The sequence below is a fragment of the Carcharhinus amblyrhynchos genome, unplaced genomic scaffold, assembly GCF_965287045.1.
Source record: "Carcharhinus amblyrhynchos unplaced genomic scaffold, sCarAmb.v2.hapA scaffold_44, whole genome shotgun sequence".
In the NCBI taxonomy this organism is placed as follows: Eukaryota; Metazoa; Chordata; class Chondrichthyes; order Carcharhiniformes; family Carcharhinidae; genus Carcharhinus; species Carcharhinus amblyrhynchos.
Window position 1 is genome coordinate 904911 of NW_027649785.1, and position 21054 is coordinate 925964.

The 21054-nt window shown below is 43.5% G+C and overlaps 1 protein-coding gene across 2 annotated transcripts in view; it reads left to right on the top strand.

Moving 5' to 3' along the window:
- Positions 1 to 636: 636 nt before the first annotated feature.
- supt5h (SPT5 homolog, DSIF elongation factor subunit) overlaps positions 637 to 21054 on the top strand; it is a 79335-nt gene continuing 58917 nt past the window's right edge. For both annotated transcript variants that reach the window (XM_080181980.1, XM_080181981.1), the window contains exons 1-3: positions 637 to 743; positions 17495 to 17595; positions 19587 to 19782. In XM_080181980.1, coding sequence (XP_080038106.1) covers positions 17515 to 17595; positions 19587 to 19782 — 277 coding nt within the window. In that variant the 5' untranslated portion in view covers positions 637 to 743; positions 17495 to 17514. The remainder of the gene's footprint in view (positions 744 to 17494; positions 17596 to 19586; positions 19783 to 21054) is intronic.

The window sequence follows — 21054 nt, forward strand, 5'->3', positions numbered from 1 at the left end:
GGGTCAATGGTCTCCTTCTGCACTGTTGGGATTCTATGATGATGAAACCCATTCTGTGATTGTAGGCTGCTGCCTGAGGGGTGGGCACTGAAGCAGGCGGGGAGACTGTCAATCAAAGAGAGAGAGAGGGTGGGGCAAAAAGGCTGTCAATCAAAGAGATGGGATGGGGCAGGTGGGGAGACTGTCAATCACAGAGAGGGGCGGGGCAGGACAGCTGTCAATCACAGAGAGGGGCGGGGGCAGGGCAGCTGTCAATCACAGAGAGGGGCGGGGCATGGAGTCTGTCAATCAAAGGGGTGGATGGCTGTCATTCAGAGGGGCGGGGCGAGAAGGCTATCAGTCACAGAGAGGGGGCGGGGCATGGTGTCTGTCAATCAGAGGGGCGGAGCGGGAAGGCTGTCAATGAAAGAGAGGGGTGGGGCGAGAAGGCTGTCAATCAAACAGTGGGCGAAGCACAGCGTGGGGAGGCTCTCAATCAGAGAGAAGGATGGGCGGGGCCCGAAGGCTCTCGGTGAAGCTGTCAATCAGTATGAGGGGCGCGGCGCGCAGGCCCACTGGAGACGCTTGTTGGCTCGTCGCGCAGGGTGGACGCGCACGCCCCCTTCGCGACGGGCACGCTCACGGCGGATACGCGCACGCGGGCCTGCGCCTCAGCTCCCGGCAGCGGTATCGGTGAGGGAGAGAGAGCCGCGGTGCGGGGCGGAGGGGGCGGTTTGGATCCATCACTCCCGGCGGCTGGGCCGGTAAGTGAGCGGCACTTTGGTGTTGGATTGACGGGGGGAGGGGGAAGCAGAGCGCTGGCCGGCTCGCACGGGCGGACGTGGCTCTTGCTCGAGGCGACGGCTCCGTCGGGCTGCATCAAACTGCGAGCCCAGGCTCCGAGTCCGCAGCTAGGCCGCGGCGCTGGGGCACTCCGAGTCTTCATTCCTAACTCCTCCCTGGGACAAGGGTGTCGCTGGCTGGCCAGCATTAGTTACTCTTGGCGGGAGTTCACTCAGGTGCATTGCTGTGGCTCTGGAGTCATATGTAGGCCAGACCAGGTAAGGATGGTAGATTTCCTTACCTAAAGGGACATCAGTGAAGCAGATGGGCTTTTCCGACAGTGGTTTCAAGATCTTCAGTAGGTTCTTAATTCCAGATACTTTTATTGAATTCAAATTCTACCATCTGCTGTAGCGGGATTGGAACCTGAGTCTCTGGATTAATAGTCTAGCGATAAAACCACTAAGCCATCGCCTCATAGAGTCCTAAGTGCTGAAGGACACCATTTGGCCCATCGAGTCTGCACTGAACGTATTCCCATTGAGGCCCTTTTCCCATAACCCCATGCATTTACTCTGGTATTCCCCCTGACAGTAAGGGGCAATGTACCATGGCCAATCTACCTAGTCTGCATTTTCTTTGGACTGGGGGAGGAAACCCACTCAAACGTGGGGAGAACATGCAGACCTCCGCCCTTGAGGGTGTGGGCTGCTGCCCCCTTTGCCTGGGGAAGGGGTGGTTTCCCCCTTCATCTGGGGGTGTGGGGGCACCTCCCCCTTCACCCTGCGGGTGGAGGGGACAAGCCATCTCCCCCTTTGCACTGAGGGGTGTGGCTGCACCCTTTGCCCTGGGTAGACCATTACCCCCTTTTTCCTAAGAGGGGGATCGGTCCACCACCCCCTTTGTTCGGGGGGGGGGTGCTTCAGTCTGCCAACCCCTTTGCTCTGGGGTGGAATGGGCGTGGTCTGCGCGTGGTCTGCCGTCCCCTTCACCCTGGGGTGGGGGGAGAAACAGTGTGGTCTGCAGCCCGCTTTGTCGAGGTGGGGTGGGTACAGTCCGCCGTCCCCTTTGCCCTGGGGCGGTGGTTCGTTGCTCCCTCTATCTGTTCTCCCCCCACTCCAATCCCTCTGGGACATGTGCTACCCCTTATCCTCCCAGGGGAAGGATCTACCGTCCCCTGGATCGGCCCAGCCTGAAGCCAAGAAGGTGAACACAGACCCTCTATCCAACTCCCATCTTGTGCACCGTGGCTTGGTTAGCCTAGTGGATTTTTTAAAAACTTGAATCTGAGCCACAGAGAGCAGCTTCCAGCAACAGACTTGCACTGAGTTCAGCTTCATTGGGAGAGGGGAATCGATATTCATACCTTAAACTGGAGTTTTTTCTCCCACCCCCAGAGGTTTGTGAAACTCTCCTCCCCAGTAAGTAGTTTCACAAAATCAGGTTAAAGTCCAACAGTTTATTTGGTAGCACGAGCTTTCGGAGCACTGCCCTTTCATCAGGTGAATGAAGAGTTCTGTTCACAAACAGGGTATATGTAGACACAAAATCAATTACAAGATAATGGTTGGAATGCCAGATTTTACAGGTAATTTACAGGTAGTTTACAAAATGTTGAGAGGAATAGATAGGGTGGACTCTCAGAGGCTATTTCCCCGGTTTGAAATGGTCGCTACGAGAGGACACAGATTTAAGGTGCGGGGAGGGAGGTTCAGAAGTGATGTTAGGGGTAAGTTTTTCACTCAGAGGGTGGTGAGTGAATGGAATCGGCTGCCGTCAGTGGTGGTGGAGGCGAACTCGCTGGGGTCTTTTAAAAGACTTCTGGATGAGTATATGGGGTTTAATGAGATTGAGGGTTATAGATAGGTCTGTAGGTTGGTAGGTGATGATGTGATCGGCGCAACTTGTGGGCCGAAGGGCCTGTTTGTGCTGTAGTGTTCTATGTTCTATGTTCTAATTAAGTTGTTACAGCTAGTGCGAATGGAGAGAGGGTTAAGCACAGGGCAGCGTAGTCGCACAGTGGTTAGCACTGCTGCTTCACATCTCCAGGGACCTGGGTTCAGTTCCCTGCTTGGTTCATTGTCTGTAATGAATTTGCACATTCTCCTCGTGTCTTCATGGGTTTCCTCTGGTTGCTCCTGTCTCCCCACACAGTTCAAAGATGTGCGGGTTAGGTTGATTGGCCATGCTAAAGTTGTCCCTTAGTGTCCTGAGATGTGTAGGTTAGAGGGATTAGTGGGTAAATATGTAAGGATATGGGGGTAGGGCCTGGGTGGGATTGTGGTCAGTACAGACTTGATGGGCCAAATGGCCTCTTTTTGCACTGTGGGGTTGCTATGATTCTGTGAGGTTAAAGAGATGTGTCTTGTCTCCAGCCAGGACAGTTAGTGAGATTTTGCAAGCCCAGGCAAGTCGTGGGGGTTACAGATAGTGTGACATGAACCCAGGATCCCAGTTGAGGCCATCCTCCCGTGTGCGGAATTTGGCTATCAGTTTTTGCTCAGCGATTCTGTTATCGTGTGTCGTGAAGGCCGTCTTGGAGAACACTTACCTGAAGATCAGAGGCCGAATGCCCGTGACTGCTGAAGTGTTCCCTGATGGGGAGAGAACACTCCTGCCTGGTGATTGTATAGCGGTGTCCATTCATCTGTTGTCATAGCGTCTGCGTGGTCTCCCCAATGTACCGTGCCTCGGGACATCCTTTCCTGCATCGTATCAGGTAGACAGCATTGGCCGAGTTGCAAGAGTATGTACCGTGTGCCTGGTAGGTGGTGTTCTCAAGTGAGCTGATCTGGCGTTCTTGCAGAGGTTGCTGTGGCAGGGTTTTGTGGTGTCGTTATTGCTGTTCTCCTGAAGGCTGGGTAGTTTGCTGCGGACAGTGGTCTGTTTGACGTTCCACAGTTGTTTGAAGGCAAGTAGTCTTCTCCCCAGAGTTGAAGCTGCATTAAAGGCTGCAAGGAAACAGTGTACAAGATTTTATTCTCATACCCCACAATAGGTCCTTAATCATGTATCGACGTGTCATTGTGTAGGAACTACTGGACAAAAAGATATAGCAGTCCACCTATCTGCCTTTTACCATCTGATTGTTGTATAATTAAATATGACAGAATGATTGACCACACAAAGCAAAAAGCCTCTAAAGGCTACAGAGATGCAGAAATATGAGGGAAAACACCAGTGGTGAGAGCAGAAACAATTAGACTGCGAAGATCTTGGAGGATTGTGGGGCTAGCAGGGTTATGGAGTTAAGGTGAGGTAAAATCATGGAGGCATTTGAGAATAAGGATGAGAATTTCAAAATGGAAACGTCACGACCAGGGAGCCCATGTAGATGGGTGAGCACAAGGGTGGACAGAACTTGGTGTAAGTAAGGACATGGATAGCAGAGGATTTGATTATCTCAAATTTAGGTTGAACAGAGGGTGGGCAGCGGCATATTGGAATAGTCATATCTGGACATAATGGATGAGGGCTTCATCAGCAAATAGACTGACAGATTGAGCGAGTGGGGTGATGTTACGGAGGTGAAATTGGCAGTCTTTATTGAAGATGTGGATATGCCGGCGTTGGACTGGGGTAAACACAGTACAAAGTCTGACAACACCAGGTTTCAGTCCAACCGAATTATTTGATAGTAAATTCACTATTAATAAATTCACTATGTGAATTTACTATCAAATAAATCAGTTGGACTGAAACCTGGTGTTGTCAGCCTTTTTACAGTCTTTATTGAAGGCATGGGTACATGGCCAGATGTGGGAAAAGCACATGTATGTGACTATTTGGTGAGGCAGTAATGGGCTCTGTATGATTTTTCCATGCTTGTGTGGTCTGTCGATTCGCTTTTTTTCGGCTCGAGGTGCAGCATGACCACATAATAAAGGGTGACTGATATCTGGAACTGTACCCAAGGAGGAATTGATATCTTCAGAGAAAGAGGAGAATATTTATGAAGAAAGTTGGTTTCTTATCTAGGTTATTAGTTATCCAGTCAGCAATACTGTAGTTTTGAACAACTTGTTGTTTTGTGTAGCTATTTGTCCTCCAGTCAAATTTTTGTGATTTCCGGTGAAAAGGTACAAACTGTCAAGATAACAATTTTGAACTTTTACCATTGACTGAACTGCTGCATAGTTTATTTATTTTATCTTTGGTTCTTTCTACCTTGAATACCTTTTAAAATGTTTCACAAACAAGCAGCTGAAAGGGAATATATGTCATCCTGGAATCCGTTTTGCTTTTGGAAGTTTTGTTTTTACTTGTTGAAGGATAATCATGCTGAGGAAAAGAAATGCTTCCCTAGTTTGGGCCAGCATTACACGGCCAGGGTGAAATCATATCAGAGTATTGCATACGCAACATTTCCAGTTCAGTTTCACTATGGGTAGAGCTCACGTTTCTCCAACAATGTGCCCAAACCTCAGCCTTGGCACAGTGGGGTGCCTGAACCACAGCCTTGGCTCGGTGGCATGTCTGAACCGCATCCTTACACCCTCCTTGCACCCTTTTCTAATCTCCTCCAGTCCCACACCCTTTCAGATATCAGCACATCTCTATTTCTGGTCTTTTGTTGATCCCCAGTTGTAATGGCTCCACTGTTTGTGCCCAGCCTTCAGTTGTCTAGGCCCCAAGCTCTGAAATCCCCTCCCTAAATGTCTCTGCTTCTCTATCTCACTTTGTTCCTTTAAGACGCTTCTTAAAACTGGCCAGGTTTTGTCCTCCCTACCTGTGGCTCGGTGCATACCTTGTTTTGTAACTCTCCTGTGAAGCCCTTTGGACAATTCATTGTGCTAAAGGCTTAAATAAAAAGCTGCTGATGTATGACACCCTAATGCCTGAGTGAAATGACCAAGTTAGTGTCACACTAGGAGAAGTAAAGGTCTGTTTTGGAACTATTGTTATAAAGAGCTGGGATGAGACTGCTGAAGCTAGTTTAATGGAGGACTCTTGTAGCCAGTAGAGAGAGATGGTATTCATTCCCCTCAGTTCTGGCTGATTCAAACCCATTCTGTGAATGTGAAACCCCTGATTCCGTGGAGGTCTAATCAAACTCACCATTTCACTACTTCAAACATTATAGTTGTTAAAAATTCTGACACTAACTACAGATGGCATCAGTGATTCAAGAATATTGTAACATATAAACTATAATAGATTCATGTGAGGTGGAAATACAAAACAGGTAAGTCAGCATCTGAAAATGGAAAGTGTGTTAATGTTTAATGTGTAACCTTTTATCAGAGCTCATTAGTGCTGATGAAAGAATCTTGTGTCAGTTCACCCATCTTGCACTATTAATTGCAGACTCTGAGTATTTGCAGCTCTGCCTCTTCTGATTGTGATGTCTTTATGGTTGATGTTTGAAAAGATCAGTGGTAAAATACAGGTTAGTGTACTTGTCAGGGCTAGTGGATTCAGGGGACACGGAGCAGAATGGATAACAAGCTGGTTCTAGAACAAGAAAAGCAGAGTAGGGATTATAATCTAGTTAGACTAGCAGATTGATGCTGAGGCCACTCGAATCCAGGGTATAAATTGAAAATTTATGGACAATATCAATTTGGGGTGGGGAAGGAGATGAGCTAGAGTTAATACTGAGGCAGACTGACAAAGCTACAAGAGGATGTAGCAAACTTTAGGAATGGGTGTGTAATTTGCAAATTAATTAAAATATCAATAAATTACATTTTGGTAGACAAAATAAAGAAGTTGCTTGGAAAAGAATTTAAATGGGATAATGGACAAAAGGGGCTGGGGTACAGATACCACAAATCACTCAGCCACAGCTTTGGTTAATGCCATTTAAAAATAAAAGCAAACGTAGATTTGAAAAGCAGTTAAACTTGTTAGACTTGCATTGAAGCATGGGAAACCCCATTTGGAGTGCTGTGGGCAATTCTGATCCCTTTCATGAAGAGGATTTGGTGTCACTGACAAAAGTGCAAAAAATATTTACAGAGGTAATAGAGATAGCTAGAAATATGAAGACTAATTAAGTGTGTTTATAGATACTCAAAGAAGAGTGAGTAATAAAATGAGTGTTGGTCCTATAGAAAGCGTGTCTGGGAAAGTTATAATGAAAAACAAGGACATGGCAGATAAATTGAACAGGGATTTTTGCATTGGTCTCCACTATAGAAGATACAAGGAATGTCCCAGAAATAGCTGTAAATTAGGAAATGGAAGGGAGGGAAGAACTCAGGAAAATTACAGTCACCAGGCAAGCGATACTTGGCAAACTGCTGGAGTTGTGGGCTGACAAATCCCTGGATTCTGATGGACTTTGTCCTAGGATCTTAAAATAAGTAGCTAGTGAGTTACATAGAATTAAAGAAAATAGGAGCAGGAGGAGGCCATTTGGCCCTTCGAGCTTGTTGTGCCATTCATTACATCATGGCTGATCATCCAACTCAATAACCCAATCCTGCTTTCTCCCCATAACCTTTGATCCCATTCACCACAAGTGCTATATTCAGCTGCCTCTTGAATACGTTAAATGTTTTGGTGTCAACTACTTCCAGTGGTAATGAACTCCACAGGCTCACCAGTCTTTGGGTGAAGAAATGTCTCCTCACCTCTGTCCTAAAGAATCCTCAGACTGTGACCCCTGGTTCTGGAGTCTCCCACCGTCTGGAATATCCTCCCTGCATCTACCCGGTCTAGTCCTATAAGAATTTTGTAGGTCTCCATGAGATTCCCCCTCATTCATCTGAACTCCAGTGAAAACAATCCTAACCTAGTCAATCTCTCTTTGTGCATCAGTCCCGCCATCCCCGGAATGAGCCTTCACTGCACTGCCTCGAGAGCAAGAACATTCTTCCTCAGAAAAGGAGACCAGAACTGCACACAACACTCTAGGTGTGGCCTCACCAAGGTCCTGTATAATTGCAACAACACATCCCTGCTCCTGTACTTGAAACCTGTCACAAAGAAGGCAAACATGCCATTTGCCTTCTTCACTGCCTGCTGGACCTGCATGCTTACCTTCAGTGACTGGTGCACAAGGACACCCAGATCCCACTTCAAACTCCCCTCTCCCAATTTATAGCCATTCAGGTAGTAATCTGCATTTGTGTTTTTGCTTCCAAAGTGAATTAGCTACTATTTATCCAAATTATATTGCATCTGCAATTGATTAGCCCACCCACCCAACCTGTCTAGATCATTCTGAAGGATTTCTGCGTCCTCATAGTTCACCCTCCCACCCAACTTGGTATCATCTGCTAACTGAGATGTGACATTTTTTTCCCTTATCCAAATCATTAATATATGAGTAGCTGGGGTCCCAGCACCGATCCCTGTGGCACCCCACTAGTTTCTGCTTGCCAATTTGAGAATTAATTTCTACTCATTTTTTTCCCCTCTGCCAACCAGTTTTCTATCCATCTCTATACATGTCCCCCAATCCCATGCACTTCAATTTTGCATGTTAATCTCTTATGCGAGACTTTGTCAAATACTTTTTAAAAGGCAAACATACCACATCGACTGCCCCCCACCACGTTGTCAACTCTACTAGTTACATCTTCAAAGCATTCCAACAGATTTCCCTCCATGAATCCATGTTGACTCTGTCTGTTCCTGCCACTGCTTTCTAAATGCTCTGCTATAAGGTCCTTGATAATGGATTTGGGAATTTTCCCCACTACCAGTGTTAAGCTTCCTGGTCTATAAATCCCTGTTTTCTCTCTATCTCCCTTTTTGAATATTGAAGTGACATTAGTTGCCCTCCAATCTGCAGGGCCTGTTCCAGAGTCTTTAGAATCTTGGAAGATGACCCACCAATGCGTCTATTGTTTCTCGAGCCACTTCCTTAAGTATTCTGGGATGTAGATCATCAGGCTTGGGCATTTAGCTGCCTTCAACCCCATCAATTTTCCCAGCAGTTTTTTATTAATTTTGAACTCCCTCAGTTCTTCCCTCTCTTTAAATTTTGCATTCTCCAACATTTCTGGTTTCTGTCTGCAGGGGATCTACATTTGTCTTCAACTTCTTTCTCTTCACATATCTATAGAAACTCTTAGTTTTTATGTAGCCTACAGGCTTACTTTCGTATTGTATTTTCCCCTTAATCAATCCCTTGGTCCTTCTTTGCTGAATTCTAAACTGCTCTCAATCCTCAGACCTATTATTTTTCTTGGTCAATCTGTATGCTGTTTCCCTGGATCGGATACTATCTCTAATTTCCTTTGTAATCCTTGGATTGGTCCTCTTACCCATTTTGATTTTGTGCCAGACAGGAATAAACAGTTGTTGCAGTTCCTCCATTCCTTGAATGCTTGCTATTGCCATCCACTGAATTGGTTGATGTGTTGGTTTTAATTTTCAAAAATCTCTGGATTTGGGGGAGGTGCCATTAGATTGGAAAACAGCAAATGCAACTCCTTTATTCAAAAAGGGAGGGAGACTGAAAGCATGAAACTACAGACAACTTAGCTTAACGTCTGTCATTGAAAAAATGTTGGAATCTATTATTAAAGATGTTATTGGAGTTCTTTGAAGAAGTGACATGAGCTGTGGATAAAGGAGAACCAGCGGAGGTACTGTACTTAGATTTTCTGAGACATTTGATATGGTGCCATGTCAAAAATTATTGTGGAATTAAAAGCTCACTGTGCAGGAGGTTAAGTTGTGGCGTAGATTGAAGATTGGCTAACAGAAAATGGAGGTTTGCCATAAATGGTTCTTTTTCTGATTGGCAGGATGTGATGAGTGATGTGCCACAGGGATCGGTGCTGGGACCTCAACTTTTTACAATTTATATAAACGACTTGAATCCAGGAACTGAAAGTATGGTGGCTAAATTTGCTGATGACAGAAATATGGATAGGAAAGTAAGTTGTGAAGAGGATATAAGGAAGCGACAAGAGGATGGATTAATTGAGTAGGCAAAGATCTAGCAGATGGTTTAAATAGTGTGGAAAATGTGAACTTGTCCACTTTGGCAGGAAGAATAGATGAGCAGTATGTTATTTAAATATGAGAGAAATGGAGGTACAGAAGGATCTGGGTGTCCTTGTACCACAAAAAGTTATTATGTGGGAAGGCGAATGGGATGTTGGCAATTATTGGAAGAGGAATGGAATATAGAAGTAGGGAAGTTTTACTGCAGCTCTACAGGCCATTGGTGAGACCACATTGGAGTTCTGAGTACAGTTTTGGCCTCCTTATTTGACAGAGGATATAATTGCATTTAACGCAGTTCAGGAAAGGTTCATTTCACTTATTCCTGGGTTGGAGGACTTATCCTGTAGCAAAAGATTGAACAAGTTGGGCCTATACACGCAGGAGTCTAAACGGTCATACAGATGATTGCTTTGAAACACAAGTTCTTGAGGCACCTGATTGGGGGGGGGGGGGGGGTGCTCCCCAGAAGATATTTCCATTTGTGGTGGAGACTAGAACCAGGGGACACAGTTTAAGAATAAGTTTAAGATTGAGATGAACAGTTCATTTTCCTCCTGGTATCATTTGTATTTGGAATTCTCTTCCAGAGAGCAGTGGAGGTTGAGACATTGAATTTATTCAAGGCTAGGCTAAACAGATTTTTGATAGATAAGTGAGTCTCAGGTTATTGGGGGGGGGGCAATGGGGAGAGAGAGGGAGGAGTTGAAACCACAACCAGATCAGCTGTGATTTTAGTGGCAGAACAGGCTTGAGGGACGAATGGACTTCTTCTAAGTTTCTATTCTTCATGACACCTTCAACATAATGAAACATCCCAAGACGTGGCAAAGCAAAATTTAACATCAAGTCACGTGAAATGATGGAACGATTAACCAAGTTATTGGTCAAAAAGATGGACTTTGAGGAACATCGTATAAGAGGAATGAGAAGCGAAGAGATTTAAGGAGGCATTTCCAAAGCCCAGGGCCTTGGTGGCTGGAGAGACAGCTACCAATTGTGGAACGATTAAAACTGAAGCGGCCAGAACTAGAGGAGTACTGATATCTTGAAAAGTTGTAAGGCTGGTGGAATTCAGAGATAGAGAGACCATGAGAGATATGAAAATGAAGATAAGAATTTATAAAACATTGTTTGGCTGGGAGCTTGTGTAGCCAGTGTTTAAAGGGTGATGGGTGAATGGGATTCGGTGTGAATCAGGACACAGGCAGCTAAGATTTGGATGACCTCAAGATTATGGAGAGTAGAATGTGGGAGTGCAGTCAAGGTACAACAGAATAGTTGTATCTGGAGTTAACAAAATGTGCGATAGTTTCTGCAAATAATCTGCAAGGCCAGAATTGAGCAGCATTATGGAGATTAAAATAAGCAGTCTTAGTGATAGCACGGCTGTAAGAAAGATTTACATTTGTACAGTGCCTTTTATATCCACTGGATATGTTGAAGCACTTTACACCTAATGAAGTACTTTTGAAATGTAAGTAAGTAGCTGGAAGCTCAACTTGGGGTCGTGTGTGACACTAAAATTGAAAATAGTTTGGTTCAGAGTCAGAATGTGACCAGGGAGAAGGGTTGAGTCAGTGGCTAGGGAAGGAAGTTTGTAGCAGTAAGATGATGGATTTAGTCTTCCTGATATCTGATTGAAGGAAATTTCTGCTCATCCAGTATGGCTATTAGATGAGCAGATTGTTAGCTTAGAGACGGAATTAAACAGAAGGTGACAGGTTGAGTTAGATGTCATCAGTATGCCCTTGGAAAGTGAAACTGTCTTCTAGTCACGTAATTGAGGGCCTGCAGGGAGGTACTGACTTTTGATTTGCAATTTTGAGGATGTTTTGTGCATCTTTGCAGATATAAGAAAGTGATTTAGAACTTTCTGATGTTAGAGTCCAGATCAGAAACTCCAAGGTATATTATAAAGTTAGCCTCAACCCTAACTATTGCTGGTTTTTACATTAGGGTGGCCATAAAGTGTTTATCTGCAGGGATGATTCAGTTGACCCACGGGTAAGCTTTTATGAAAACAAAGTTTATTTTTAACAACACAGTTATAATATAACAAAGAATTAGCATAATTTTTAACCAACTGGAAATACTTAAACATGACAAGGTATAATTGTTATTGTATAGTTCCCATGTAAGCAGTATCCTCATAGACATATATCCCTCTAAAAATCACTTAGCATCAAAAACTGATTTGTTCACGTGGATACTAGCCTTTTAATCCCTTTGATGCAGAAAGAAGCCTGCCTCCTGACTCCCATACGACAGTTTTCAGAGACAGATCTATCTTCAAACAGCAGAACTCCAGAGAGAGAGTTATCTCTCCTCTACAGATCGCTGAGCAGAAATTGATAGCCAAGCTCTGCACATATGAGGACGGCCTCGACTGGGATCTTGGGTTCATGTCACACTATCACTAACCTCCGTGACTTGCCTGGGTTTACAAAATCTCACTAACTGTCCTGGCTGGAGACAATTCACATCTCTTTAACCTGTGATTAACCCTCTTTCCACTCATTGTCTGCACCTGTAAAGACTTGATTACTTGTAAAAACTCACATTTCAACCATTATCTTGTAATTGAGTTTGTGTCTATATATGCCCTTTTGTGAACGGAACTCTTCACTCACCTGATGAAGGGGCAATGCTCCGAAAGTCCAAATAAACCTGTTGGACTTTAACCTGGTGTTGTGAGACTACTTATGGTACAGATCCCAAACAGCAATCTCCAGAGAAGGATATATCCTGAAGCAACAGAACCTCAGAGAAAGAAACCTATCCTCTCAATCTCCAGACCTCAAAGCGAGAAAGGGCTACTTCTCTTTATAGCTTCTAAGCAGCAACTGCCTTGGGTTTCTCTCTGTGAGCCTAGCACTGCCAAGTCCCATGACCGTGTCAGTCAAAGCCTATGCAAAATCCCAGGGGAAAACACTAAACTAACAGAACAACCTAGCAGTAGTCCAGATTAAAACAAACATTGCAGCAATTAAGGTCAATTATGCTGCTGCAGTAACAACATGGCTGCCGGATGCAGACAAAATAACACCAATAATTAAACAAATTGCTGAAGCAAATTGTGCACAAGAAATACGACTCAAATACACTAAAGGCACAATATTGCCACACGTTTTGGGTATCAGAACCTTGGGTGCAATTACGAAGCACAGTGTCGGAAAGTGAGTTGGCTTTCTAACAGTAGCTACAGATATCAAAACCTAGAAATCAGAGGACATTTGCTTATATGGTGTTAAGGATGAGGGACTTCAGTTACATGGAGAGACTTCAGAAGCTGGATTGTTCTCCTTTGAGCAAAGAAGTGTCTGGGGAAATTTAGTAGAGGTGTTCAGAATGATCAGTGGATAGAATAGATAGGGAGAAACTGTTTCTAAGCAGCAGGAGAGTTGACGACCAAAAATTGCACGTTTAAGACAATTACCAAAAAGACCCAAAGTGGAAATGAGAATCTCTTCATGCAGTAAGTTATGATCTGGGAAACTGCCAAAAAGGGTGGTGGAGTTGGACTTGATTGGAACTTCAAGGAAACAGTTTTTGGAATATTGGGAAACAGCAGCTGCTAGACTTAAGGAACACTTTCAAAAATTATTGCTGAGAAAAGAGGTATACAATCAAAGCTTTTTGTCTTGTGCTCATTAAGATAGCCTGCAAGAAATTACTAAATGTAAAGGGGTGGGGGGGAAACAACAATTTAGATTGCATTAGAAGAGAGTGCTGATTTTTTTTTTCCAAAAAAACCTAGACAGACACAATTGCCTGAATGGCCACCTTCAGTCCTACATGATTCTATTATCTCACAGTGGACAAGGGGGAAAAAAATTCAAACTTTGGAAGCTTTCAACCCATATTGGTGGGAACTTGCAGTTTATCTGAATGCTTCCAGGTTTGGATGCTAAAGTTGTCCATTTCCTCCTCTAAGTTTGCTATCCAGTACCTCTTCCCAATGTGTGCAAGCATCTAAGTGTGGGTGAGGATGGGATTGCATGTGATGCTCTCGATAGTTGCACAGCTCATCGTTAATTAGCCTTGCATGACTTGAACAAAACTCTGGATGGGAAACCTTTGGAAGTGTGCCTTGGCGTCTGTCAGTTCAGAAGGGGAATGAGAAAACAGGAACATAAGGACAAGGAGCAGGAGTAGGTTATTCGGCCCCTCAAGCTGCTGTGCCATTCGGATTAAGGCTGACTTGATAGTAACCTCCAGTCTGCTTCCTGCCTGCCGCTGATAACCTATCACTCCCTTGCTTACCAAGAACCTATCACTCCCTTGTTTACCAAGAATCTATCTAGCACTGCCTTAAAAATATTCAAAGACTATGCTTCTGCCACTTTTTCGGGACGAGTGTTCCAAAGATTCTATACTCAAGGAAAAATTTCACCTTGACTCTGATTTGAATTGGTGACGCTTTTTTGTAAAGCAGTTACCCTTAATTCTAGATTTTCTCACAAGAGGAAACATCTTCTCTACATCCACCCTGCTAATACCTCTCAGGTTTCAGTCAAGGAAATTGAACGACGAAAGCTGTAGATAGGTTGGAGCTGGGGCGATTGTTTTTGGAGAAAAGAGGATTAAGAAGACATTTAATAGAGGCTTGCGGGGTCTAAGCTGAGTAGATAGTGAGTAGCTGCTTTCATTGACAGAAGGGTTAAGAACCTGAGGCTACTGATATAAGCTGAAATAGCAAAAGCACCAGATATGAATTGAGGAAAACTTCTTGCACAGCGAGTGGTTAGGATCTGGAATGCACTGTCTGGAAATGTGGCTTTCAAACGGGAATTGGGTAGGAGCCTGCAGGGATAATTTACAGAGCTCTAGAGAAAGGCTTGAGCTGAGTTGCTTTTGCAGAGATGGGCTGAATGGCCTCCTTTTGTGCTGTACAATTCTATAATCCAGGGCAAACTTTTAAAACTTGACAGCCAGAAATAAATATATAAAAAATGCAGCTGGCATTTTTAGTAACTCCAAGGATGGCAAGTTTGTGACACTGACCCAGACCTTTGTGGCCTCTTGCAAATTGGTTTCTGACCACTTCAAATGTTCTAATTTATTTTTATATTTGACTCACTTATTTCTTCCATCCCAAATGTTCTCGTGTCTCTTTCATTTCCTCATTGGTGCCTAGCCCCTATCCCTACCCTTCCTCAGTTCTTCATTTGAATTATTTTTGTAATCCTCTTTATTTTCTCCTTTGCAATGTGTATCAAAAATCTTCTGTTTCATCTGTTTAAAATAATCTGGATTAATATACATTCTCATTCTTCATATAAAGAATTATATAATTCAAGGTGTTGATGTACGTGCGAGAGAAAAGTTAAATTAAGTTTTAAGCTTATTTATTAGTGTTACAATTAGGCTTAAATTAACACTGCATTGAAGTTACTGTGAAAATCCCCTAGTCACCACACTCTGGCACTTGTTCACTGGGAGAATTTAACATGGCCAAAGCATCTAACCAGCACATCTTTCAGACTGTGCGAGAAAAACCATTAACTCCTGCAATATATTGAGAAAATTCTGAAATAATTCTCATAAAGTTCTTTACTTTTAAGAACCATTTTCATAAAAAAATTTAATTTGATACAACACAATATTGGAGTTACTAATGTTGCAATTAACATATTAAATTTCTTATATTTGGGGAAGGAATTAGGGTTAATTAAGAGGCGTGTCAGAATTATAATTCTGAAAAACGGTTTGATACAATGCATGGTTTCTGATTTATCAGTGGATCGAATTGGTGGATGGATCCAGCACACTAGTGTGATCAGGTCTACAGTCAATATGTTTAAGGTTTTCACGCGCAGTGATGTGTTTAGGATGTGTTGACGAGAATATGAAAATAAAATTGAGATTGAAGTAACTGTATAATCATTGTAATGTCAACAGGGACTGAACTTAGATCTGGCCAATATAACAAAGAACAGTGAAATATGTAGCATTGAGAGAGATTAAAATATAATCATGGTTGTATTTAAAAATAGGACAAGGTTTGGAGACAGCTAGGGATAATAGAGTTTTGACATCGCAGAATTTAAAGAAAAACCAAAGTGAGACTGAGGTAAAATATAATAACTGTAATATAAAATAGAGTGAGACTGAGGTTAAAAAAAACTGCTAAATGGAGGTTATGATGGATAGACCCACAGGTAGCTCCTGTTGGCTTTGTGGAGTCTTGTATGTGGTCTCCGAAAGCTTCGTAGCTGTGAGCTGATTTGATATTGTAACACAACTTTGGGTGGTGCCTATTATGTGGGGCAGAGACTATGATGATGGGTACTGGAATGATTTGACGGCCACTAGGGATAAAAGATTTTAGTCATCTCGAAATATAAAGGAAGACAAAGGTGAGAGGCTGGGTAAAAAAAAAACCATTATAACATATAACTGAGACTGAGTGAGGTGAAGCTTAATCAGTGTTGTATGAAACACAGAGTTATCCCACCTTGATTACTGGTCCCAGTTCTTTCGGCAGCTCAGTGGTTAGTGGCACTGCTGCCTTACAGCGCCAGGGACCCAGGTTTGATTCCCAACTTGATGGCTGTGCAGAGTTTGCACGTTCTCTGTGTCTGCGTGGGTTTCCTCCCATTGTCCAAAAGATGTGCTGGTGAGCTGCATTAGCCACGCTAAATTCTCCCTCAGTGAACCAGAGTGTGGTGACTAGTGAAGCCTACTTGTGACACTTAAACTCTACTCTAACCTTTGTTACTTGACTGGCACCCCTAAGAGTGTGCACTGTACGTCCAAATGTTGCCTTAGCAAGGCTCTACGTGGACAGGAAAGTTGTGCTGAGGCCACAGTCAAATCAGCCACAATCTTATGAAATGGCAGAATAGGCTTGGAGGGACGACTGTTCGTCTGGCAAACTGAGCACATGTCAACTCGGGAGAGTAATTCTGTCAGTCCCATTCCTCCACTCTGTCCTTGAAGTACTGCACGTTTATTCCCTCAGGTATCCATCTAATTTCCACTTAAAATGCTTGTATCTTTCCATTTCCACCACTTCCTTCAGTAATGCGCGGTTACCATTTACTGCAGCAAAAAAGACTGTCTTCGCATAAATCTCTGTCCCTTAGACTTTGTGCCATCAGCCAGTTGGGGTGGCTTTCCTTTGCCTACATTATCTAAAGCTATCTTGTACACCTCTATCAGATCTCCCCTCAGTCTCCTTTGGTCCAAGGTGAACAATGTCAAGTTCTCGCACTTAACCTTGTCATGAACCATGGTGCTTTGTTGATGTTTGTTGTGGTTTTGTTAAACTCTGTCATTGGTTTTCGCGGTTTATGAATCTGTAACCTCTGATCCCTTTACTTCTCTTGCCCCAGTAGACACTCTATTTTACAAGAGCACTGCAGCACACTGGCATTTCAAAGCCAGTGAATTATTTTTAAAGTTTGTGTGCAGCCCCACGAAATATTACCCAGATCTTGAGAGATGTGATGTGCCGATGAGATGTGCAGTGAGTGAATCCAGAAATGTTTCCATTCAGCTGGAAAATCCGATGAATCGAATTGAAACGTCAGTTCTGATGAAAGCTCACTGACCTGAACGGTTAACTGATTCTCTTTCATGTCCTCAAATTCTGCCTGTGGGGACAAATTTGTTTTTGCCCAGTGTCGAAATTAACCTTTGTCTTCTATTTTGTGTGCCTCTTGGGTATGTGCTGTTTGAAAGAGCCTCCAACTTCTAGGTTCTTTTTTCCCCATCTGAAGTTCTTTTGTGAAATATTGAATATAAAACCTCCGAAGCATCATAGTAGAAAGTTTGCATAAGTTCTGTGTCTAATTTTGAAGTTTCCTTTCCACTCCAGGCTCTCACTGAGTCCGCAGGATGTCTGACAGCGAAGGTAGCAACTTCACCGATGATGAGAGCTCCCGCAGCAGCGAGGCAGAGGAGCAGGAGGAAAATGAGGTACCAGAGAGAGTGCACATCTGCGCTAATTACTTTGTATTTGAAGAAAATTTAAGTACTTAAAATTCATGACTAAAATGCCCTACCCCTCAGTTCTTGCGGTTTGCGCTTCTGGCTGGATTTGAACACTTAACTCAGTCTTAGTGCTCTTGCTCTGAATCGGACCGTTGTGGATTCAAATCCCACTCCATGGATTGAGGATAAAAATCCAGGCTAACACTCCAGTACTGAGGGAGAGCTACACATCGTCAAGGTTCTGATCTTTCAGATAAGACATTAAACCAAGTGGATGTAAAGGATCCCCTGTCGTTTTGAGGAGGTGGTGTGCTGGCCAATATTTATCATTATCATAGAAATCATAGAAACCCTACAGTACAGAAGGAGACCATTCGGCCCATCAAGTCCGCACCAACCACAATCCCTCCCAGTCCCTACCCTCATATATCCCTACATATTTTACCCACTAATCCCTCCAACCTATGCATCTCAGGACACTAAGGGGCAATTTTAGCATGGCCAATCGACCTAACCCGCACATCTTTGGACTGTGGGAGGAAACCGGAGCACCTGGAGGAAACCCACGCAAGACATGAGAATGTGTAAACTCCACATAGACAGTGATCCAAGCTGGGAATCGAACGCAGGTCCCTGGAGCTGTGAAGCAGCAGTGCTAACCACTGTGCTACCGTGCCACACTTATCTACCATGTTCCTATATTGCAACAATGACTATGCCTTGAAAGTGGTTCATTGGCTGTAAAGTGCTTTGGGATGTCCTATGATGATGGCAGGTGTTGTACAAATGCAAATCGTGGTTTTGATTTATGAACTTTGGGGGTAGTGTACATTGCTTTATTAATTAGCACTTCACAAATTTTTCAGTGAGCAAACAGGATTCCTGTGGTGGTGTTTATGTATTGTCAGAGATCTCTTAATGGGATAAAGTAGGAGAGTAACATGAGAAATAGGACCAGGCAGCTCCTTTGGCATGCTCCACCATTCAGTAAGATTATGGTTGATTTTCTAACCTGGTTGTGCCTTCCCACACTATCCCACTTTCCCACACAATGGTCTCCACGTTCCTTAACTTGGTGTATTTCCAGGATCTGCTGCTTCAGTCTCCCCTGTTGAATGATTAAGATTCTTCTTTTCTCATCATCTCAAATTGTCTCAACACAGTGTCTGGGGAAACCTCCTGCAGCTTTACATTGCCACCTGTGCTGTCAGCTCCCCAGACCCTACATTACTGCTGGCTCATTCCTGCATCCAATCCGCCATCAGATACCAGCCTTTATGCTCTTGTCCTCTGGAATTCTGTCCACGAACCCTTTCAAAGCCCTCTAAAAGTCCATCTCTTTACCTGTGCTTTATTCAATGGGCTGAATGGCCTCCTGTAAGGGATTCTATGATTCCGTCTGTGCTTCCCCTCACCTCCAGCAAAGTGCACTTTTCAACACTGAAACACTTGTCAGATACTTTTACATTAGAGCCACTTGTATTTCACAAATGCCATGCAACCTTCCTCCTAAATATAACTCCAGTTTGGAAGGGCAAAATGTGTAACTATGGTGCTGGTGTTAATCTCTCAGACAGAACATGTTGATGGCAGCTTCACCTGTTGCAGAATATACGTGCATTTCTCCAGTTTGATTATTCAGCATCTCTGAAATGAACTTAAGATATTTTCAAGCATTGTGTAGATTAGTCAGCATATTTAAACAAAAAAAAAGTAGCTCCCAAATTCTTTATTTGACTTATTCATGATCGTGCCTCGCTCACAATTGGAAACATTTTGTGTGTACCCCTCCTTATCAAATGTCTTAATGCAGAAATCTGTCAGGCTCTCTCTGTTTTCCAGAAGAGTCTCGGTTTGCTCCACCAATCCAGATGTTTTCAGGCTCTTAATTCTGTATTGTTGACAGATTCTGTGCTGCTCCTTAATTTAAGGTGTGTTTATCTCGTCACTAACCTGTTTGCCTCCTTGTTACCCAGGAAGAGGAAGAGCAAGCCAGCAGGGGCAGTGAGAAAGCAGAGGGAGAAGGGGAAATAGAAGAGGAGGCTGAAGAAGTTGATGAGGAGGAGGAAGAGGAGGAGGAAGAAGAAGAAGAGGAAGAGTATGATGAAGAAGAAGATGATGACCGACCCAAGAAGAAACCACGGCACGGAGGATTCATCTTGGATGAAGCTGGTACAGAACTCGACTTGTATTTTTCGATGATTACATGCTTGAAATGGGGGTATTGATCATCTTGTTTTATTATTGAGTTGCATTATTTAGAGTCTGAATGTTTACAGAGTACTTTTTCAGTTTAATAGTCTTTATTTTGTTTGAGTTGTCAAGGTTTTGTGAGAGAATGATGTGTTTTAAGTGGTTATGGTTATTGTAATGGGACAAAACAGTTTCGTGGTTTCAAATGACTTGTTTGAAACTTGTTAGCTCTATGCTTGAGATTTGATATTGTGATAAACCCCCTAAAATGAATTACATTTGATAATATCCTTGGAATTTGTTCAAGACTTTGCATCATTTCTCAGTGAGCTTGTTCTTGACTGGATTGAATCATTGCTGATGTGTAATAAAGGACATGCTTAGTTTATCTGATTATTGAAAGGGAAGAACATAACTATGGAGAGGAAAAGATGCATTTTATTTCAGTGAGTTATACTAAGCATTCTTACTGACATAAAATTTCATGTCAACGCATACATGACTTTGTAGGGTATTCACATTCTCCCCGTGTCAGCCTGGGTTTCCTCCAGGTGCTCTTGATTTCCTCCCACACTCCAAAGATGTGCAACTTAGGTGGATTGGCCATGCTAAATTGCCCCTTAGTGCTCAAAGATGTATGCAGGTTAGATGGATTGGCCATGCTACTCTGGGAGGCATGGTAGCATAGTGACTAGCACTGCTGCTTCACAGTGACGGACCTGGGTTCAATTTTATGCTTGGGTCACTGTCCTGTGTGGGTTTCCTCCCACAGTCCGAAAGACATGCTGGTTAGGTACATTGACCCGAACAGGTGCTGGAGTGTGACGACTAGGGGAATTTCACAGTAACTTCATTGTAGTGTTAATGTAAGCCTTACGTGTGACTAATAAATAAACTTTACTTTTAAATTACCCCTTCATACCCAAAGATGTGCAGGTTAGATGGATTGAACATAGTAAATGTGTGAGGTTACAGGGATGGTGGGGAGGGGGAGGTGGTTACAGGGATAGTGTGACGGAGAGGGTCTGTGTAAGATACTGTGTTAGAATGGCTTTTCCTGCATTGTGGAGATTCTGTGAATTAGCACTGAAGTACTGAAGGCACAATTTGCCCAACAGCATGTTGTTGCCTTGTGCTATTTTGGCTTCACATCTGCAGTCTGACCACAGTTGTGTGTCAGATGAAATTTAGAAGATTCACACACTTCATAAGTGGGGGGGAGGGGGATTGAAAACCAGCTTATGCTCTTTT